The sequence below is a fragment of the Macaca mulatta genome, chromosome 1 (genome assembly GCF_049350105.2).
Source record: "Macaca mulatta isolate MMU2019108-1 chromosome 1, T2T-MMU8v2.0, whole genome shotgun sequence".
NCBI lineage: Eukaryota > Metazoa > Chordata > Mammalia > Primates > Cercopithecidae > Macaca > Macaca mulatta.
In genome coordinates, this window is record NC_133406.1 from 156691549 (window position 1) to 156706188 (window position 14640).

Here is a 14640-nt window from a genome sequence, read left to right on the forward strand (position 1 = left end):
CCCTATAGCTTGGATTTTCTTTTCTTGAAAACACCTAGAAATTGATCTATTTAAAAAATCTCAGGGAATATAATAAAAATAACTTTATTACAAATGTTTCCTGTATCAGCAGAGTGGCTCAGAATATTTTTAATAGAAAGTATTAAGAGAAATATTTTACATTTTTGTTTGTCTTGGATTCTGTCATTGTAGTGTTGCAGGACATTTAACCTCTTTTAACTCTTCTATAAATAGAAGCTGGTTGATCACAATAATAGCAGTGGTAAAGGTAACCATTAATATTTAAAAAATTTAAATATCAAAGTTATATTCTACAGTTTTAATGGTTTGACTGAAGCAAGCTATTGAAATAAAACTTTTAATACTTTCATTAATACTTTTATATGATTTAAAAGAATGATAACCATTTTTTGGACATCATACCATATAAATGAAGAGCCTTCTTGTTAAGGGGTGATACTCTGGGAGAATGGTCAGGAAAATCTTAAATTTCAGTCTAAGAAGGAATTCACTGAGACTCTTTAATGTAATTCCCACAATCCTAGATTTCATAAACTAATTTCTGTTGATGGACCTTGTAGCTTTTGTGGGTACACAAAGTAGGATGAGTCTTCTTGGTTACATTGGAGGAAAAAGGTATGCTTTACAGGTGCTTCAGACTTTTTTATTTTCTTCTCCTGCTGGTGGTCAAAAGAGATTATTTCTGACCATGGAATCTTAACTTCTGGACTTCTGATAAATGGTCAGAATGACCCACTATTGTGATTATATTCATTTTGAGATGTCAGTAAATACATTTTCATTCCTATCCAAGCTCAGAACCATATGATAGAAAAATACCAGAGTCAGACATACGGTCATCATCTGTTGCTTTGTTACTCTATAGCACTATTGCTAATAAAAGTTACATTAGGGCACATGGTGTAGATGTGAGCCAAGTGAGTTTTCTAATACTGAATTTTGGAATTCAACTTATCCACCCAGTCAAAGGCAGAGCAGAATCAACACAAACCTTCCACTGTCACTAGCCCATAAAGTCTAGTTCTTTTAGCATTGGCAGGAGAGCAAGAAAGGATGCATCCTTTCTGCAGAAAGGCAGAGCCAGAAAGACAAAGAGGCTGAGCCAAGCATTCCTGTTTCCTTCTTTTAAATCCACAAATCAGATAATTTGGTTCTGGTAAGAGACCAGGAAGTTCACAGTAGTGGAAATTCTTCTACATTGGAACACAAGGAGTGAAGAGAAGTAAACATTTCTCCCTAATGTCTAGCTATTAAAACCGAAGTCAGTGTCACATTAATTTAACAACATGTAAAAAGTGGCCATATTTATTTTCCTCATAGGTAAGAAACGGACTCTTTAGCATTTTACTTAAATGTAGAAGTCATTTAATATCTATTAATAGATTGACACATTTTATTTATGAAGTGTACTTGGTAATATAAACATGAATTTATGTTTATAATGTTTATAAATAAATGTAAATGTACCTAATATAAATAACTTATGAAGTATACCTAAATAATTTATGAGGAGATTCATCTTTGGTTAATTTATTTATAAAATTAAAACAGATAGGAAATAGAGCTAACAGCAGACAGGTTTAGGGACCACGTTTATCTTTACCAAAGATCTACAGGGTATTTCTTAAGAGGATTTAAAGAGTATGTGGCATCTATTACATGGAAGAGAGTGGCCTTCAACTTTGCAATCTCAGAAAAAAATAATAGTGTGCATACCCAAGAGACATTTCTGGGTTTCTACCTTTCATGTACTGAGCTTTCTTATAAGCTTATTTCACAAAGGGTTCCATAGCTAAAAAAAAATTTTTTTAAACCACCAAGTTAGCACTTCTGCTTTTGGTAATACAACATTAAATATTTGGATAAATCCTGCCTCTGATGATAACTAGAAATGCTGTACAAAATATCACATTTGCTTGAAAGTACTTGCTAACCCAGTACCTGTTAGTGAGTATTTGTTAGTGCTGAGCAGTGCTTTTGACAGTTGTGTGGGCCTAAGGGATAAAATAGGAGTTCAGGGCCTGCCAAAGGTGATGGCTGTTGTCAACACTCTAGATTCCTAGGAGTAACAGTGCATGAGAAGGGTTGCAAAGCAAACGTTGACAGAAACAAAAAGGAAATAAATTTACAACCATAGAGGAAGATTTAATAATCATTTCTCAGAAAAAAACTCAGTAAAGATATAAAAATTTTAACAATAAAATTAACAGACTTAACTGTCATATATAGAAGTAAATGTATTAACTTCAGAATTCAGTACACCAGGCACAATGGGAAATTTTGCCAAATAAACCATATAGTGGAATTAAAAAAAAAAAATTCACAGAATTTCAGATGATTGAAATTATACAGAGGACTTTTTCCGACCAAATGCCTTTAAGCTGGAAAACAACAGAAAAATATAAACAGCAAATCTATGCTTTGGAAAGTCAAAAAATATACTTTTTTTTTTTTTTTTTTTTTTGAGACAGAGTCTTACTCTGTCGCCCAGGCTGCAGTGCAGTGGTGCGATCTTGGCTCACTACAAGCTCCGCCTCCCAGGTTCACGCCATTCTCCTGCCTCGGCCTCCCGAGTAGCTGGGACTGCAGGTGCCCATCACAATGCCCGGCTAATTTTTTGGATTTTTAGTAGAGACGGGGTTTCACCGTGTTAGCCAGGATGGTCTCAATCTCCTGACCTCATGATCCACCCATCTCCGCCTCCCAAAGTGCTGGGATTACAGGCATGAGCCACCGCACCCAGCCGAAAAAATAGACTTTTAAATAACCCACGAATCAAATAAGAGATTATAATGGACATAAAAAAATATTTTGAACTGAGCGATAACAAAAATATTAGAAATAAAACTTGTAGAATATGGCTAAATCAGTAATATAGGGATATTTATAGATTTAAATGGATATATTAGGAAAAAGAAAAGGCATTAGGTTTGAAAGAAAGAACTAAACTCAGTAAATGGATATGATTGTATTCATACAAATGTAAATAAATCTATGATAAATTATAAAGTGAATTTAACAATTTTGATGAAATCATATAAATCAAAGTCAATATAAGAAAATCAATTGCACTTTTCTTTATCAACAACAAATATCTGAGATATAAAATTTTAAATATTTTTTCAAAAGTATGAAAGAATATCTAATACTTAGGAATAAATCTAGCAAGAAATGTGTGTGACCTTTATGCAGGAAAATGTGAAAAATGGAAAAGTATGTCTTAGTCATCATTGCATTCAATATTATCGATATGTCAGTTTTTCTCAAATAATTTCATACATCTGTAAATTCAATGTAATTCTACTATAAATCTCAACCAATTTTTATTTTTTATTTTTGGTGGGGAGAAGAATTTGACCAAAGTTTGTTCTGTCACTATACAGAAAAGCAAAGGACCAAGAATAAATAAGACAATCTTGAAATAGAGCGGTATAACATCATAGGATTTAGTAACTACAGTGTTTCAAGACTTACAATAAAGCTAAAGTAATTTAAGATAGTATAATATTGGCAAAAGGATGGACAAATAGACCATTGGAACCATTCAGAAAAACCATTTACCAACCCAGGCCTACCTGGAGACTTGATTTATGACAAAAGTGGTGCACACCTGATTTATGACAGAGGAAGGGGAAGTTTGCTTAAACAACGGTTCTAGGACAATTGTATTTCCAAATAATAAAAAAGAAACTTAACTTTACCTATACCATAAACGAAAACCATTTCCAGATGAAATTAGTTTGTAGATGTGAAAGGTAAAACTGCATAAAGATTTCAGAAGATAATACAGGGGAATATTTTCATGACCTTGAGGTATGCAAAGATTAATAGAACCAAAAAATTTCATAATAAGTGAAAAGATTATATGAAAATTAAAAACATATGTTCATCAGAAGGCCCCATTAAGAGGTGGAAAAGCAAGCCACAGGATGGAAGTAAGTGTTTGCAACCAATATAATCTATAAAAAATTATTACACGATTATATAGAAACTCCTACAAATTTATAAGAAAAAAGCAGACCACACAATAGAAAAATGGGGAAGATAACTGAAAAACAAGGACCAATAAACATTTGAAAAAGTGTTTAAGCTAATTAATAATCAGGGAAATGCCAAATCTCAAAATCACTGCGTATCCATCACAAGTGTTGATGAGAACATATAGTAATAGGAACTCTCTTACCCTGCTTGTAAAGTGAAAGTTGGTACCTTTTACAAGCAGTTTCTCATTACATCTAAAGCCTACCCTTTTTACAGCTACTCTCCCTGTAAATTCTTATCAGAGATGTGTGCACATGTGCACAAGACCCTTACGAGAATGATTATAGTAGCATTTACTCATAATAGCTAAAAATTGGAAACAACCCAAATGTCCATGAAAGAATGGGCACATTTTTTTCTAATACTCATATGATGGAATAGTATACAACATTGAAAATGAACAAACTGCACCTACACATATAGGGTTAGTTTCAAACATAAAATTAAGCAAAATAAACCAGATACAAAGGAATATATATTGTGTCCATTTATTGAAAAATCAAAAACAGGCAAAATTATATGATAGTGTTTAAGGAATGTATAATTGGGTAGTAAACAAGGAAGTAATTACCATAAAGGTCAGAATAGTGGTTAAGTTTATGAGGAGTGAGGGTACTATAATACAGGGCTCTGTGATGCTAGGAATGTTCAGTTACTTAACATGGGTGGTAATGACAAGTAATCACTTTATAATACTCATTAAACTGAACATTTATGTTTTATGTACTTTTTAAAATACCTTATATTTTATAATTTAAAAGTTTAAAAAAAGACGAGTTAAATATATGGTATTATTTATGCCCTTAGGTTAAGATAGTTGTATATCTCTATCTAAGAACAGAGATATTCTTGTTTTTGAGGCCAGTGTTCATAATATATAAATTATAAATAATATTTCATTCATGTACACTATTTCATTGGCTCCATACTCTGTGAGCCATATATGGCAGAAACTATTGGAATTTTGTACAGCTGAGAAAAGTGAGGTTTATCTAAATCCATATTGGATTTAAATGTGGCAAAAGTAGAATTTGAAACTGGGGCTTTTCCCCAAAAATCTTGAAGTTAAAACCACAGGACAATGCACATCCACTAGAATTGCTATTATCAAAAAAGTACCAAGTAATAAGTGTTGGCAAGGATGTGGATGTGGAGAACTTCGATTTCTCGTGCATTGCTGGTAAAAATGTAAAACTGTGTGGCAGTTGTAGAAAGCAGTTTGAGAGTTTCTAAAAAAAATAAATATAGAATTACCATATGACCCAGCAATTCTACTCTGAGGTATTTACTCAAAAGAATGAAAAACAAAGAAATAGATACCTGTATACTAATGTTCACAGAAGCATTATTTATAAGACAATAGCCAAGAGATGAAAACAACCCGTGCCCATGAACAGTTGAAGAGATAAAATATGGTATACACATGTAATAGAATATTATTCAGCCACAGTATGGACTGAAATTCTGATACAGGTTACAATGTAGATGACCTTTGAAAACATGCTAAGTTACACAGCCAGACACAAATGGACAAATCTTGTGATTCCATTTATATGAGGCATGTATAATACGCAACCTCATAGAGACAGAATATAGAATAGATGTTACTAGGGGTAGGAAGGGAGGGAAAATGGGGCGTTAGTACTTCAAGGGTAAGGAGTTTCTGTTTGAGGTGATGAAAAGTTCTGAAATTAATGGTGATGGTTACACACATTGTGAATGTACTTAATGCACTAAATCATACAATTAAAAATGGTAAGAAAAACACTGTTTAATAGTACATTTCATGTTTTATATTTCACTATAATATAAATATTTTTAAAAGACAGGACAAATATTCTGATGGACTTTATTTACCCCTGGTTTTCCAAACCAGGTCCTAAAATTATTCTGGGGAAATCAGGGGTCCTGGTCTTAACTCCAGGAAGAGGAAAAGGAGGTGGGTGTAGCTTATGTTTTCAAGGTTAATTCTACCAGTCTTGATATGCTTCATGTTCCAGAGATCCTCCCGGTCAGCAATAAATTGGTATATAAAAGACAAACTAATTCTGCATCAATCAGGAATTACATAAATGCGGGCTCTATGTTTGCATTTAATATAATGGTTATGTAAAGATGTGCACACCTGCCTTAGGGATGAGGAGGATGAGGAGTGAGGCTATGAAACAAATAGGGTAGTTTGAGGTATTTCTCCTTGGCATGAATTAGCAATGAGTTAGCCATTTTCATATGTAAATAATAAGCTAGAAAAATAGGTAAGCTCTAAACTTTTCCCATTTTTTAGTGCCTTACACAAATTCTTTAATCCGTAAACCCACTTCCTTGAGATAGTCTTCTGCTTTAAAAAAATCAAATTATTTATCTTCATTGCAAGGAACATTTCAAAAACAATCTTCGATGTTCAGCTAGTATTGGATTTCCCAAGACATATTAATGGAGATATTAAGGCAAATAATCCATTGTATTTCCCTGCAACACTTTAAAATATCCCACAGCACTTGCATTAGGGAAGAAAAGTGTTTCTTCCAATGTAATTTTATATGCTTTTTTTAGTTCATGCCGAACTTCTTTTCAAGTCTGAATAAAAAGTTTCATCTTTTTCTTCTTCTATGAAAAAGTTTAGGTTTGCGGCATATATAATTATCTTTCTATTTTCTAGATTATTTTATACTTCACATTTCTGGAAAAATGAGTATAATAATTGTACCCATTAGTTTTAAAACTGAAATTAGTATACAATGATAATTATGTAGAATTGTCATGACAATATAGTATGGTTGCTAGGAGCTCTGCTGCTGGAGCTAGCCTGTATGGATTTGAATCCTGGCCCTGCCACTTTCTAGGTAGGAGACCCTGAGCAAGGCATTTGACCCCTGTATGCGTCATGAAGTTTATTTATCTGTAAAATGGAGCTAACAGTAATATCTACCATATAGAATTGTTATGAGAACTAAATGAGTTGATATCTGTAAAGCAATTAGAATAGTGCTGGGCACATAGAAAACACTATTTAAATATTTGTTCAGTAAAAGAGTGTAAGTTAGTTGTGATCCTGGACTTTGTGCTTTTATTTTTTCATGTGCAAAATAGTGATCTTTATCTCAAAAGAATATGTAAATGTTACTGAAATGTCAATAGTAACTGTTACTTGGAAATTCTTTGAAAGAAAGTTGGTAGACATTACTGTTTACCGTGTAATTATCAGTATAATCAGAATGTATCTTCAGTAGAAGGTAGAGTAACTCTCAACTACTATGACATAGTGGATTTTGATCAAACACCTTGTTTTCTTTTGCAACTTTGCCCTAGATAGGAAGGATAGCCTTTTCATGGCAGAAGATACTGAATCAGTCATCATGACCTCACCAATTGTTGACATAGTAATTAATCCATATAAATTACCCAAGTGATCGTAAGAAAGTAATTTATATAATCTGTGATGTGAGAAATCATTTGTTTTATTATTCATCACCTGTTATCCAATTTTGATTTAATTTGGTTTGTTTTATGTTATTTTACTGCTCTATTAACTTAATGATTTGAGTAATTATTTATAGTTTGTGATATTAGGTAATAGGTTTAGAAGATATTATTAGATAATTCATGATAAAATGATATTTATGGATATTATAGAAAGTTCTGCTATTTTAATCTGAATGCTGCATATAGTTTGATTATAATACATTTCTTTCTACATAATTCATTTAACACAACTATAAATACAATTTTCCATTGACATAGAATTATCATAGTTATCAATATTATTTAACATAGAATAGACAGCTAATTGTGCCCTCAGTCCTCTGTTTATCATGTACCTGTGGGAGTATGATACTATCCCTGGAGAATTCTAATGTCAAGTGAAGAAAATAAATGATTTGAATCCGTCCCACTGTTTATTTCCCACGACTAATTACAAATCTCTGTATATTGCTGCTTCTGCTCTTAGACATTCCTCATAAGTATCTTTATCTTGATTTTATAGCATTTCCTTATCATCATTACTAGGACTTATATTTTGAATAGCGTTGTTTGCATTTGTTTATATAGATTTCCTTGGCCATTTCTCTCTGGACATATAGATTGGACTGGCCTAATGCTAGTCAACATTTTTCACAGGAAAACAGATTCTACAGGTGCACAATCTCTTACTTGCAATATTTAATTTCCAAAACTTTGAAAACTCGAAAACAAAACATAACTCATTTGAGACCATCCTGGCTAACACGGTGAAACCCATCTCTATTAAAAATACAAAGAAAAAAATTAGGTATGGTGGCACACGCCTGTAATCCCAGCTACTTGGGAGGCTGAGGCAGGAGAATCGCGTGAACTCGGAGGCAGAAGTTGCAGTGAGCCGAGATCACGCCATTGCACTCCAGCCTGGGTGACAGAACCAGACTGCATCTCAAAAAAAAAAAAAAAAAAAAAATGTAACCCCTCTGCTGCCAAATCTGACCTGAATTGACATGAAGTTATTTGTAGTCTTTATCTGATTTATTGTGAATATTAATACATTTTACTACAGAAATGTAATGGTTTGTTTACAAGATGCTGCTCCAAGGCTCTGATGGAGGTGTTATATAGTAATATAAATAGTATATATAAATCACCATATTATCTTTCTAAAATCTGAAAAAAATCACATATTTTGAAATACATTCGGCTGCAAGGGTTACATGCAACCTGTAATCATGATTTTTTTTTTTTTTTTGGAGACGAAGTCTCACTCTTGTCCCCCAGGCTGGAGTGCAATGGCACGATCTCAGCTCACCGCAACCTCGGGCCCCAGGTTCAAGCGATTCCCTGGCCTCAGCCTCCCAAGTAGCTGGGATTACAGGCATCTGCCACCATGCCTGGCTAATTTTGTATTTTTAGTAGAGATGGGGTTTCTCTATGTTGGTCAGGCTGGTCTTGAACTCCCAACCCCAGATGATCCGCCTGTCTCAGCCTCCCAAAGTGCTGGGATTACAGGTGTGAGCCACTGCGTCCAGCTGATTGTTTTTGATATTCTGTAATCATGAGCACTCTATGGTCAAAGAATATAAAATTTATATTCTAATTAGGAATGTTAATCTTTAATGTTTTCTATTAGGTTACCTATAGTAATAATACATCAATGATCTATTATTAAATTACAATCAGTGGTTCTGCCTCCCTCAAAACAAACAATTATTGTTAATGTGGCTAGTCAAATTCTCAAATCACATGTTTTAAAAAAATATTTGGCTCCACATATTACAAGGACTGATGATGAATTCTAAATTAACATTAGCCACATAAACAGTTTCACAGTATTTGAGTACAATGGCTCTTTATGGGATGTCTTGGGATGCTAACGTCATATATTGCATCTATATTTAGCTCTTCTCTCCTTCTTTCCTACAGTCTGGGGGAGGAAATCTTTTTATATGAATTGCATTTTTGTTACAGTAACATTTCTCATATAGAATACGTAAATTGCTAACCACATACCCCTTTAGTGAGTTAGTTATAATTTGCTTGTAAAAATCTAATTTGTTAACTATCGTTTTTAGGTATTTACTACCAGGGAGTACCCAATTCTTCTTGAGAACACCAACCTACAACTTGAAGTACAATTCACCTGGAATGACTCGCTCCAATGTTTTGTTTACATCCAGATATGGCCATTTGTGAAACAGAAAGGAAGATCGCCTTTGGTTATACATAACAGCAATTCATTTTTTCCTCTGAAGTTGAACATGCAAAGAACATGACCATTAAGTGCTGTTTTATGTATATAAGACATATATATGTGTGAAAATATATGCACATATGCACCCAAATAACATATATTTATTATATTAAATAATATATGAAATAAGAATTAGCAGAAAATGGAATATAAGACTTAACCTTTCTGGAAATGTAATAAACCATGTTAAAATTGTTTACACAAATACGTGAATGTCTAGAACTTGCTAGGTTTATAATTAATTCCTTCCTACTAGAAATGTTATTTTTGCTGCAGAGTATATAAAACAAATTGATCTTGAGGATCCAATTACAGTGTTAAATTATTTTCTAGATAACATGCCTTTTGACCTGAAAAAGGGTTTAGTATAATACCTTAAAAATTCTCATATATAGTAGCCATTTTAAATGAAACAAAAAGATTTAGAAGCCTGGTGTTGCTTGATGATAAGATTAAGAAATTTAAAACGGGTTTATCATTAACATAGCACACTAAAGTACTAGAAAAGTCATAACCTAATTCTCTAACCTTTTTATTCCTCTATGTGGAAATTTAGCTACTTGTAATAATGTACATTTTCAGTAAGGATCTGGTGAGATCATATTATGGTCTAAAATGGAAGATAGGCCGGGCAGGGTGGCTTATGCCTGTAATCCCAGCACTTTGGGAGGCTGAGGTCGGTGGATCACCTGAGGTCAGGAGTTTGAGACTAGCCTGGCCAACATGGCGAAACCCCATCTCTACTAAAAATACAAAAATTAGCTGGGCGTGGTGGTAAGCGCCTGTGATCCTACCTACATGGGAGGCTGAGACAGGAGAATCACCTGAACCCAGGAGGCAGAGGTTGCAGTGAGCTGAGATCGTGCCATTGCACTCCAGCCTGGGCGACAAGAGTGAAACTCTGTCTCAAAAACGTAAATAAATAAATAAATAAATAAAAAGATACAAATAAATAAAATGGAAGACAATCCAATGGGTTAAAAATAAAATGTAAACTAGCTTTCATTTTTACTTTTCATAGAGACTCACATAAAGGAACAGAAAATGATGGTAACAAAATCTTTCTATATGGCTTTTATGTCTTACACCACTCATTTTTATTTGGAAAGTATAACTTTGATGGGTTTAACATGGTTAAATACAATTTCTCCTGTTTCGCAGAAGTAGAAGAGCTGACACGTTTCACTCATTTTAGTGTTATAGGATAATGAGACAAACTTATTTTTATAAATCTCTCAAGGTTGAAACCAATTTATATTGCAAAGTCTAATACAGTAGTTTCTCATTGCACCACAGAAAACAGTTAAAGGACTGTGAATAGAGGATTTCAATGACCACATATTACAAGTCATCAGTGTACCCTTTAGGGTTTTAAAAAAATCAAAGCAGAGAATGAAGTGTTCTTGTCCAAAGTTGTTATGCATAAATTTCATAGCAGTTTACTTCCTTTTCTTGAATACAGTTTTTAAAACCAAGAATGAGCTTTCAGATTTCCATAAAAATATAAGCCGTACTACTTAGACAATGAAATAATCAGTGCAGCCGTCACTTCTTAGAATGTATTTAAACTTCTTCCCCCAACAGTTTTATTTTCTCCCAGCTGCTAATTATTTTCGAAATTCATGAATGTTTTACCTCCTTTTACTATTCTAAAAGTTATTTCAGGAAGTGGCCCCAAAGCAGGAGAACTGAGAGGGGCAAATTGGCCTGGTTTAATTCATAGCCTGAATAATTGGCAACCTAAAGTTATAAGTTAGATGTATTTTTCTTTCCAAGCCATCTTCTAAGTCTTTTTTAGGCTGAAATAATTTGTTTGTTTCCTAAATTACTGCTAGCTACTTGATTCTTTATGACTACCTAACATCCACATTTGGTAGATACTTTTCCTCTCTGCATGCGTCCCAAAGAAGAATTTGCTATTGTGGAAGAAGAGGATAAGGGTATCAGAATGAAGGAAATTACAGTGACTACACTGTTTATGACTCCATGTTGTGAATTCTTAAATATGTTATGGATTTTTTTAGAAAAAATAATGCAAAAATTGGGATATTACCGAATGATCCATAAGAATGATCAACAAGTAATAAGTCTTTTCATGGAGTTCATTTTTCTTTTAAATTCATATGGCCACAAAAAATATATATATAACTTTAAGTGTCTGATATATGATAACAGCCCAGTTTGTTGGCCACTCATTTGCATTATCTTAAATCACAAATAATTACTTAATTTGCTGGAGTGTGTGCTTTGCAACTTTTGTACCAGAGCAAAATTTTTATTTAAAACAAAAAATAAGAGTGCCCTTCACTAGGAGAAATACTCTTCCCAGAAAACACACACACACATACACACACAATTTTAAAACTGAGTAAATTTAAATGTGTGGAAGTACCCCACAAATTGATTTCAACAAATAAATTTCATTTCTCTAGCTACTTATGTCTGGACTTATTTTGAGCATTACAATTTTATTGCCTTCATTTGCCTATTTAGACTGATGTATTTTGATATGATGAAGTTGTGAATAAAAGCCTTGTGTTCATTATTTATATATACTACCTGGTATGCTATGTACTGTGTCTGCTCCAGTGCTATTCCCTAATGAGCAACTAAGAAGAGAAGACACAACAATAAACCATGGAAGTCTCGAGAGGCCATGGAAATGATTTAGAGGTGTAAAATATTCCCCAGTTTTTATTATAAATTTTTATTCATAGGTTAAAACATATCAGCATAAGTGATAGTACAGGTGTGACTCCCTTTTCTAGGAGAGAAAATAGCTTTATCTGAAAACTCCAAAAACTTTAATCTTATCAGAGGTTTTTAATAGGGGAACTGGGTTTACTTACAATGAAAGCATATTTTCATTCTGCTATAGAAAAACATATCCCTGCTCATTCAGTAAATCTAAGATTGGAATGCTTTCTAGAACTGTGCAATATTTGAATAATTTCTAGAATTGTCTAAGAAACAACCTTTTTATTTTAAATAATCACCTACAAACGTAGTCTGAGACTGCAAATTAGTTTTCACTTGAATAATTCAGCATTGTAGATTAGTTACCATTTGCTCTATATAGTCTATTGAAGGAACTACTGTTATTCATATTTTGATTAATTTTACTAGCAACAAATTTTTATTTTAGTAGCATTGCATTTACCTTAAATATATAAAAATGAAGTTGTAACAGGATCAAATATGGAAATGGCAATGGTAACTCTGCCTAGAACATGGTTGAATGTCCTTGGTTATCTGTAAGTTGCAAAGATCTATACAAATTTTATCATATGTCAAAATGATGTCTAAATACACAGTTTCAACTATTTCTTCCTCCCTAAAACTAAAACTAAAGCAAACCCAAATGAAGAAACCTAAACTTCTTTTCATCTAATAGTTACACCCAACTAGATAATAGTAGCTTCTAGGCATCAATAAAAAGATTTCATTTTAACTGTCTTTTTAATTTGTAAAATATATGAGTATGGAATTTTGTATCTAACTTGAAATTTCAGATGTTTTAATAATCAAATACTTTCTTCTTTAGCATGCCAAAGTACTAATAGTTTAAAAAATTTATTTAGATCTAAACATATACATTACTTGACTTTTTCAAAAGTATCAAAAAATTGATAGCTGCAGAAATGCCATTATTTGATTTTCTATAAAACATTGATTCATTCTTAAATGTATATTCTTTAAAAAATAGTAAATACCTCAAGAGTGACAGAAGACTTTCCTTTTCTGTAATGCTAATTTAAACTTTGAGTCTTAGTTTACATGGTCATAGGGGTTAAATAATAAAATGTATACCTGTACAATTAATTGTGTTCTTATGACCTGATGATTTTTTGAAAATTTGCTTTTCTCTCAAGAAATTTAAGTTTTCAAGGGCCATATTAGTTATCTAAATATTTTGGTCTAATGTTGACAAATAAATAAAAATTTAGAAATATATTCATGATGACAATTTTGTTACTTACACTGCCTATTCTTTCTTTATTTCTTTTTTAGTTCAAAGGTGAAAATTTTGATCTTTGTATTAACAAAGCCTCAAGAAAAGAGAAATCCTGCCTTTTAAACATTGGTTTTCATTGCATTTTATGGTGGTGTGGTTTTGCCTCAGCAATAATAAAACATAAAATATGTTGTTGCATCAAGTTCAGTTTGTCTGCTGAGATTATTTTTAAGAACCAGGTTGAAGTCTCTATGCCTAAAAAAACATTTATTGTCTGGATCCATATAAAGCAAGTTACATGGCTACAAATAAGTCTTGCAACCAAAATTGGTATATTAAAATTTACTGCACACTTGGAGATTGCTGCCATTTTTTGGTGCTTTTGGGGCCTCATCATAAAGGGATGTATTGTATATTGAGGGAAAATTACTCAAGTTACACATTCTACATTAACTGTGCTGTATTATCTACAGCTATAATCAATGGACCAATAGTTCCTAAATTAGTAATAAGGCTTACCTTACAAAAGTAATGAGATAACACTGATATTTCTGTTTCAAAGGCTAACAGCAATTCTTGGGTCCTGAGCTAATCATTTCATACAATAACTAATGTACATGCTACAACATCTGAATATTAATGGTTTTGCCGCAGATTCTGGGTATGAGGATTAGCTTGAAAGCCATACATTTGCTAACATGAATCATGACTCAAATTATCCCCATGTGCTTTACTACCTGTATATGAATGCAAATGTTACAGAAAATATGCTTGAAATGTCAATACAGTGTGCAATTAGCGTTGCATTGTCATGCTCCAGCATGTGATATCTGTATGGTGAAGTTATTTCAATTACTCTGATATGTTACTACAATAAAAAAAGTTTAACCTAAGAAAGCTACAATAT

The 14640-nt window shown here is 32.7% G+C and overlaps 1 protein-coding gene and 1 long non-coding RNA gene across 2 annotated transcripts in view; one reads left to right on the plus strand and one right to left on the minus strand.

Moving 5' to 3' along the window:
- Positions 1-14632, plus strand: part of TTLL7 (tubulin tyrosine ligase like 7) — an 89531-nt gene extending 74899 nt beyond the window's left edge. The window contains exon 20 of the mRNA XM_015144041.3: positions 9600-14632. Within this exon, the coding sequence (XP_014999527.2) occupies positions 9600-9720 (121 nt within the window). The 3' untranslated portion in view covers positions 9721-14632. The remainder of the gene's footprint in view (positions 1-9599) is intronic.
- The window catches only part of LOC144338454 (uncharacterized), a 445122-nt gene that overhangs the window by 370900 nt on the left and 59582 nt on the right, over positions 1-14640 (minus strand). The gene's annotated exons all lie outside the window — the stretch shown is intronic.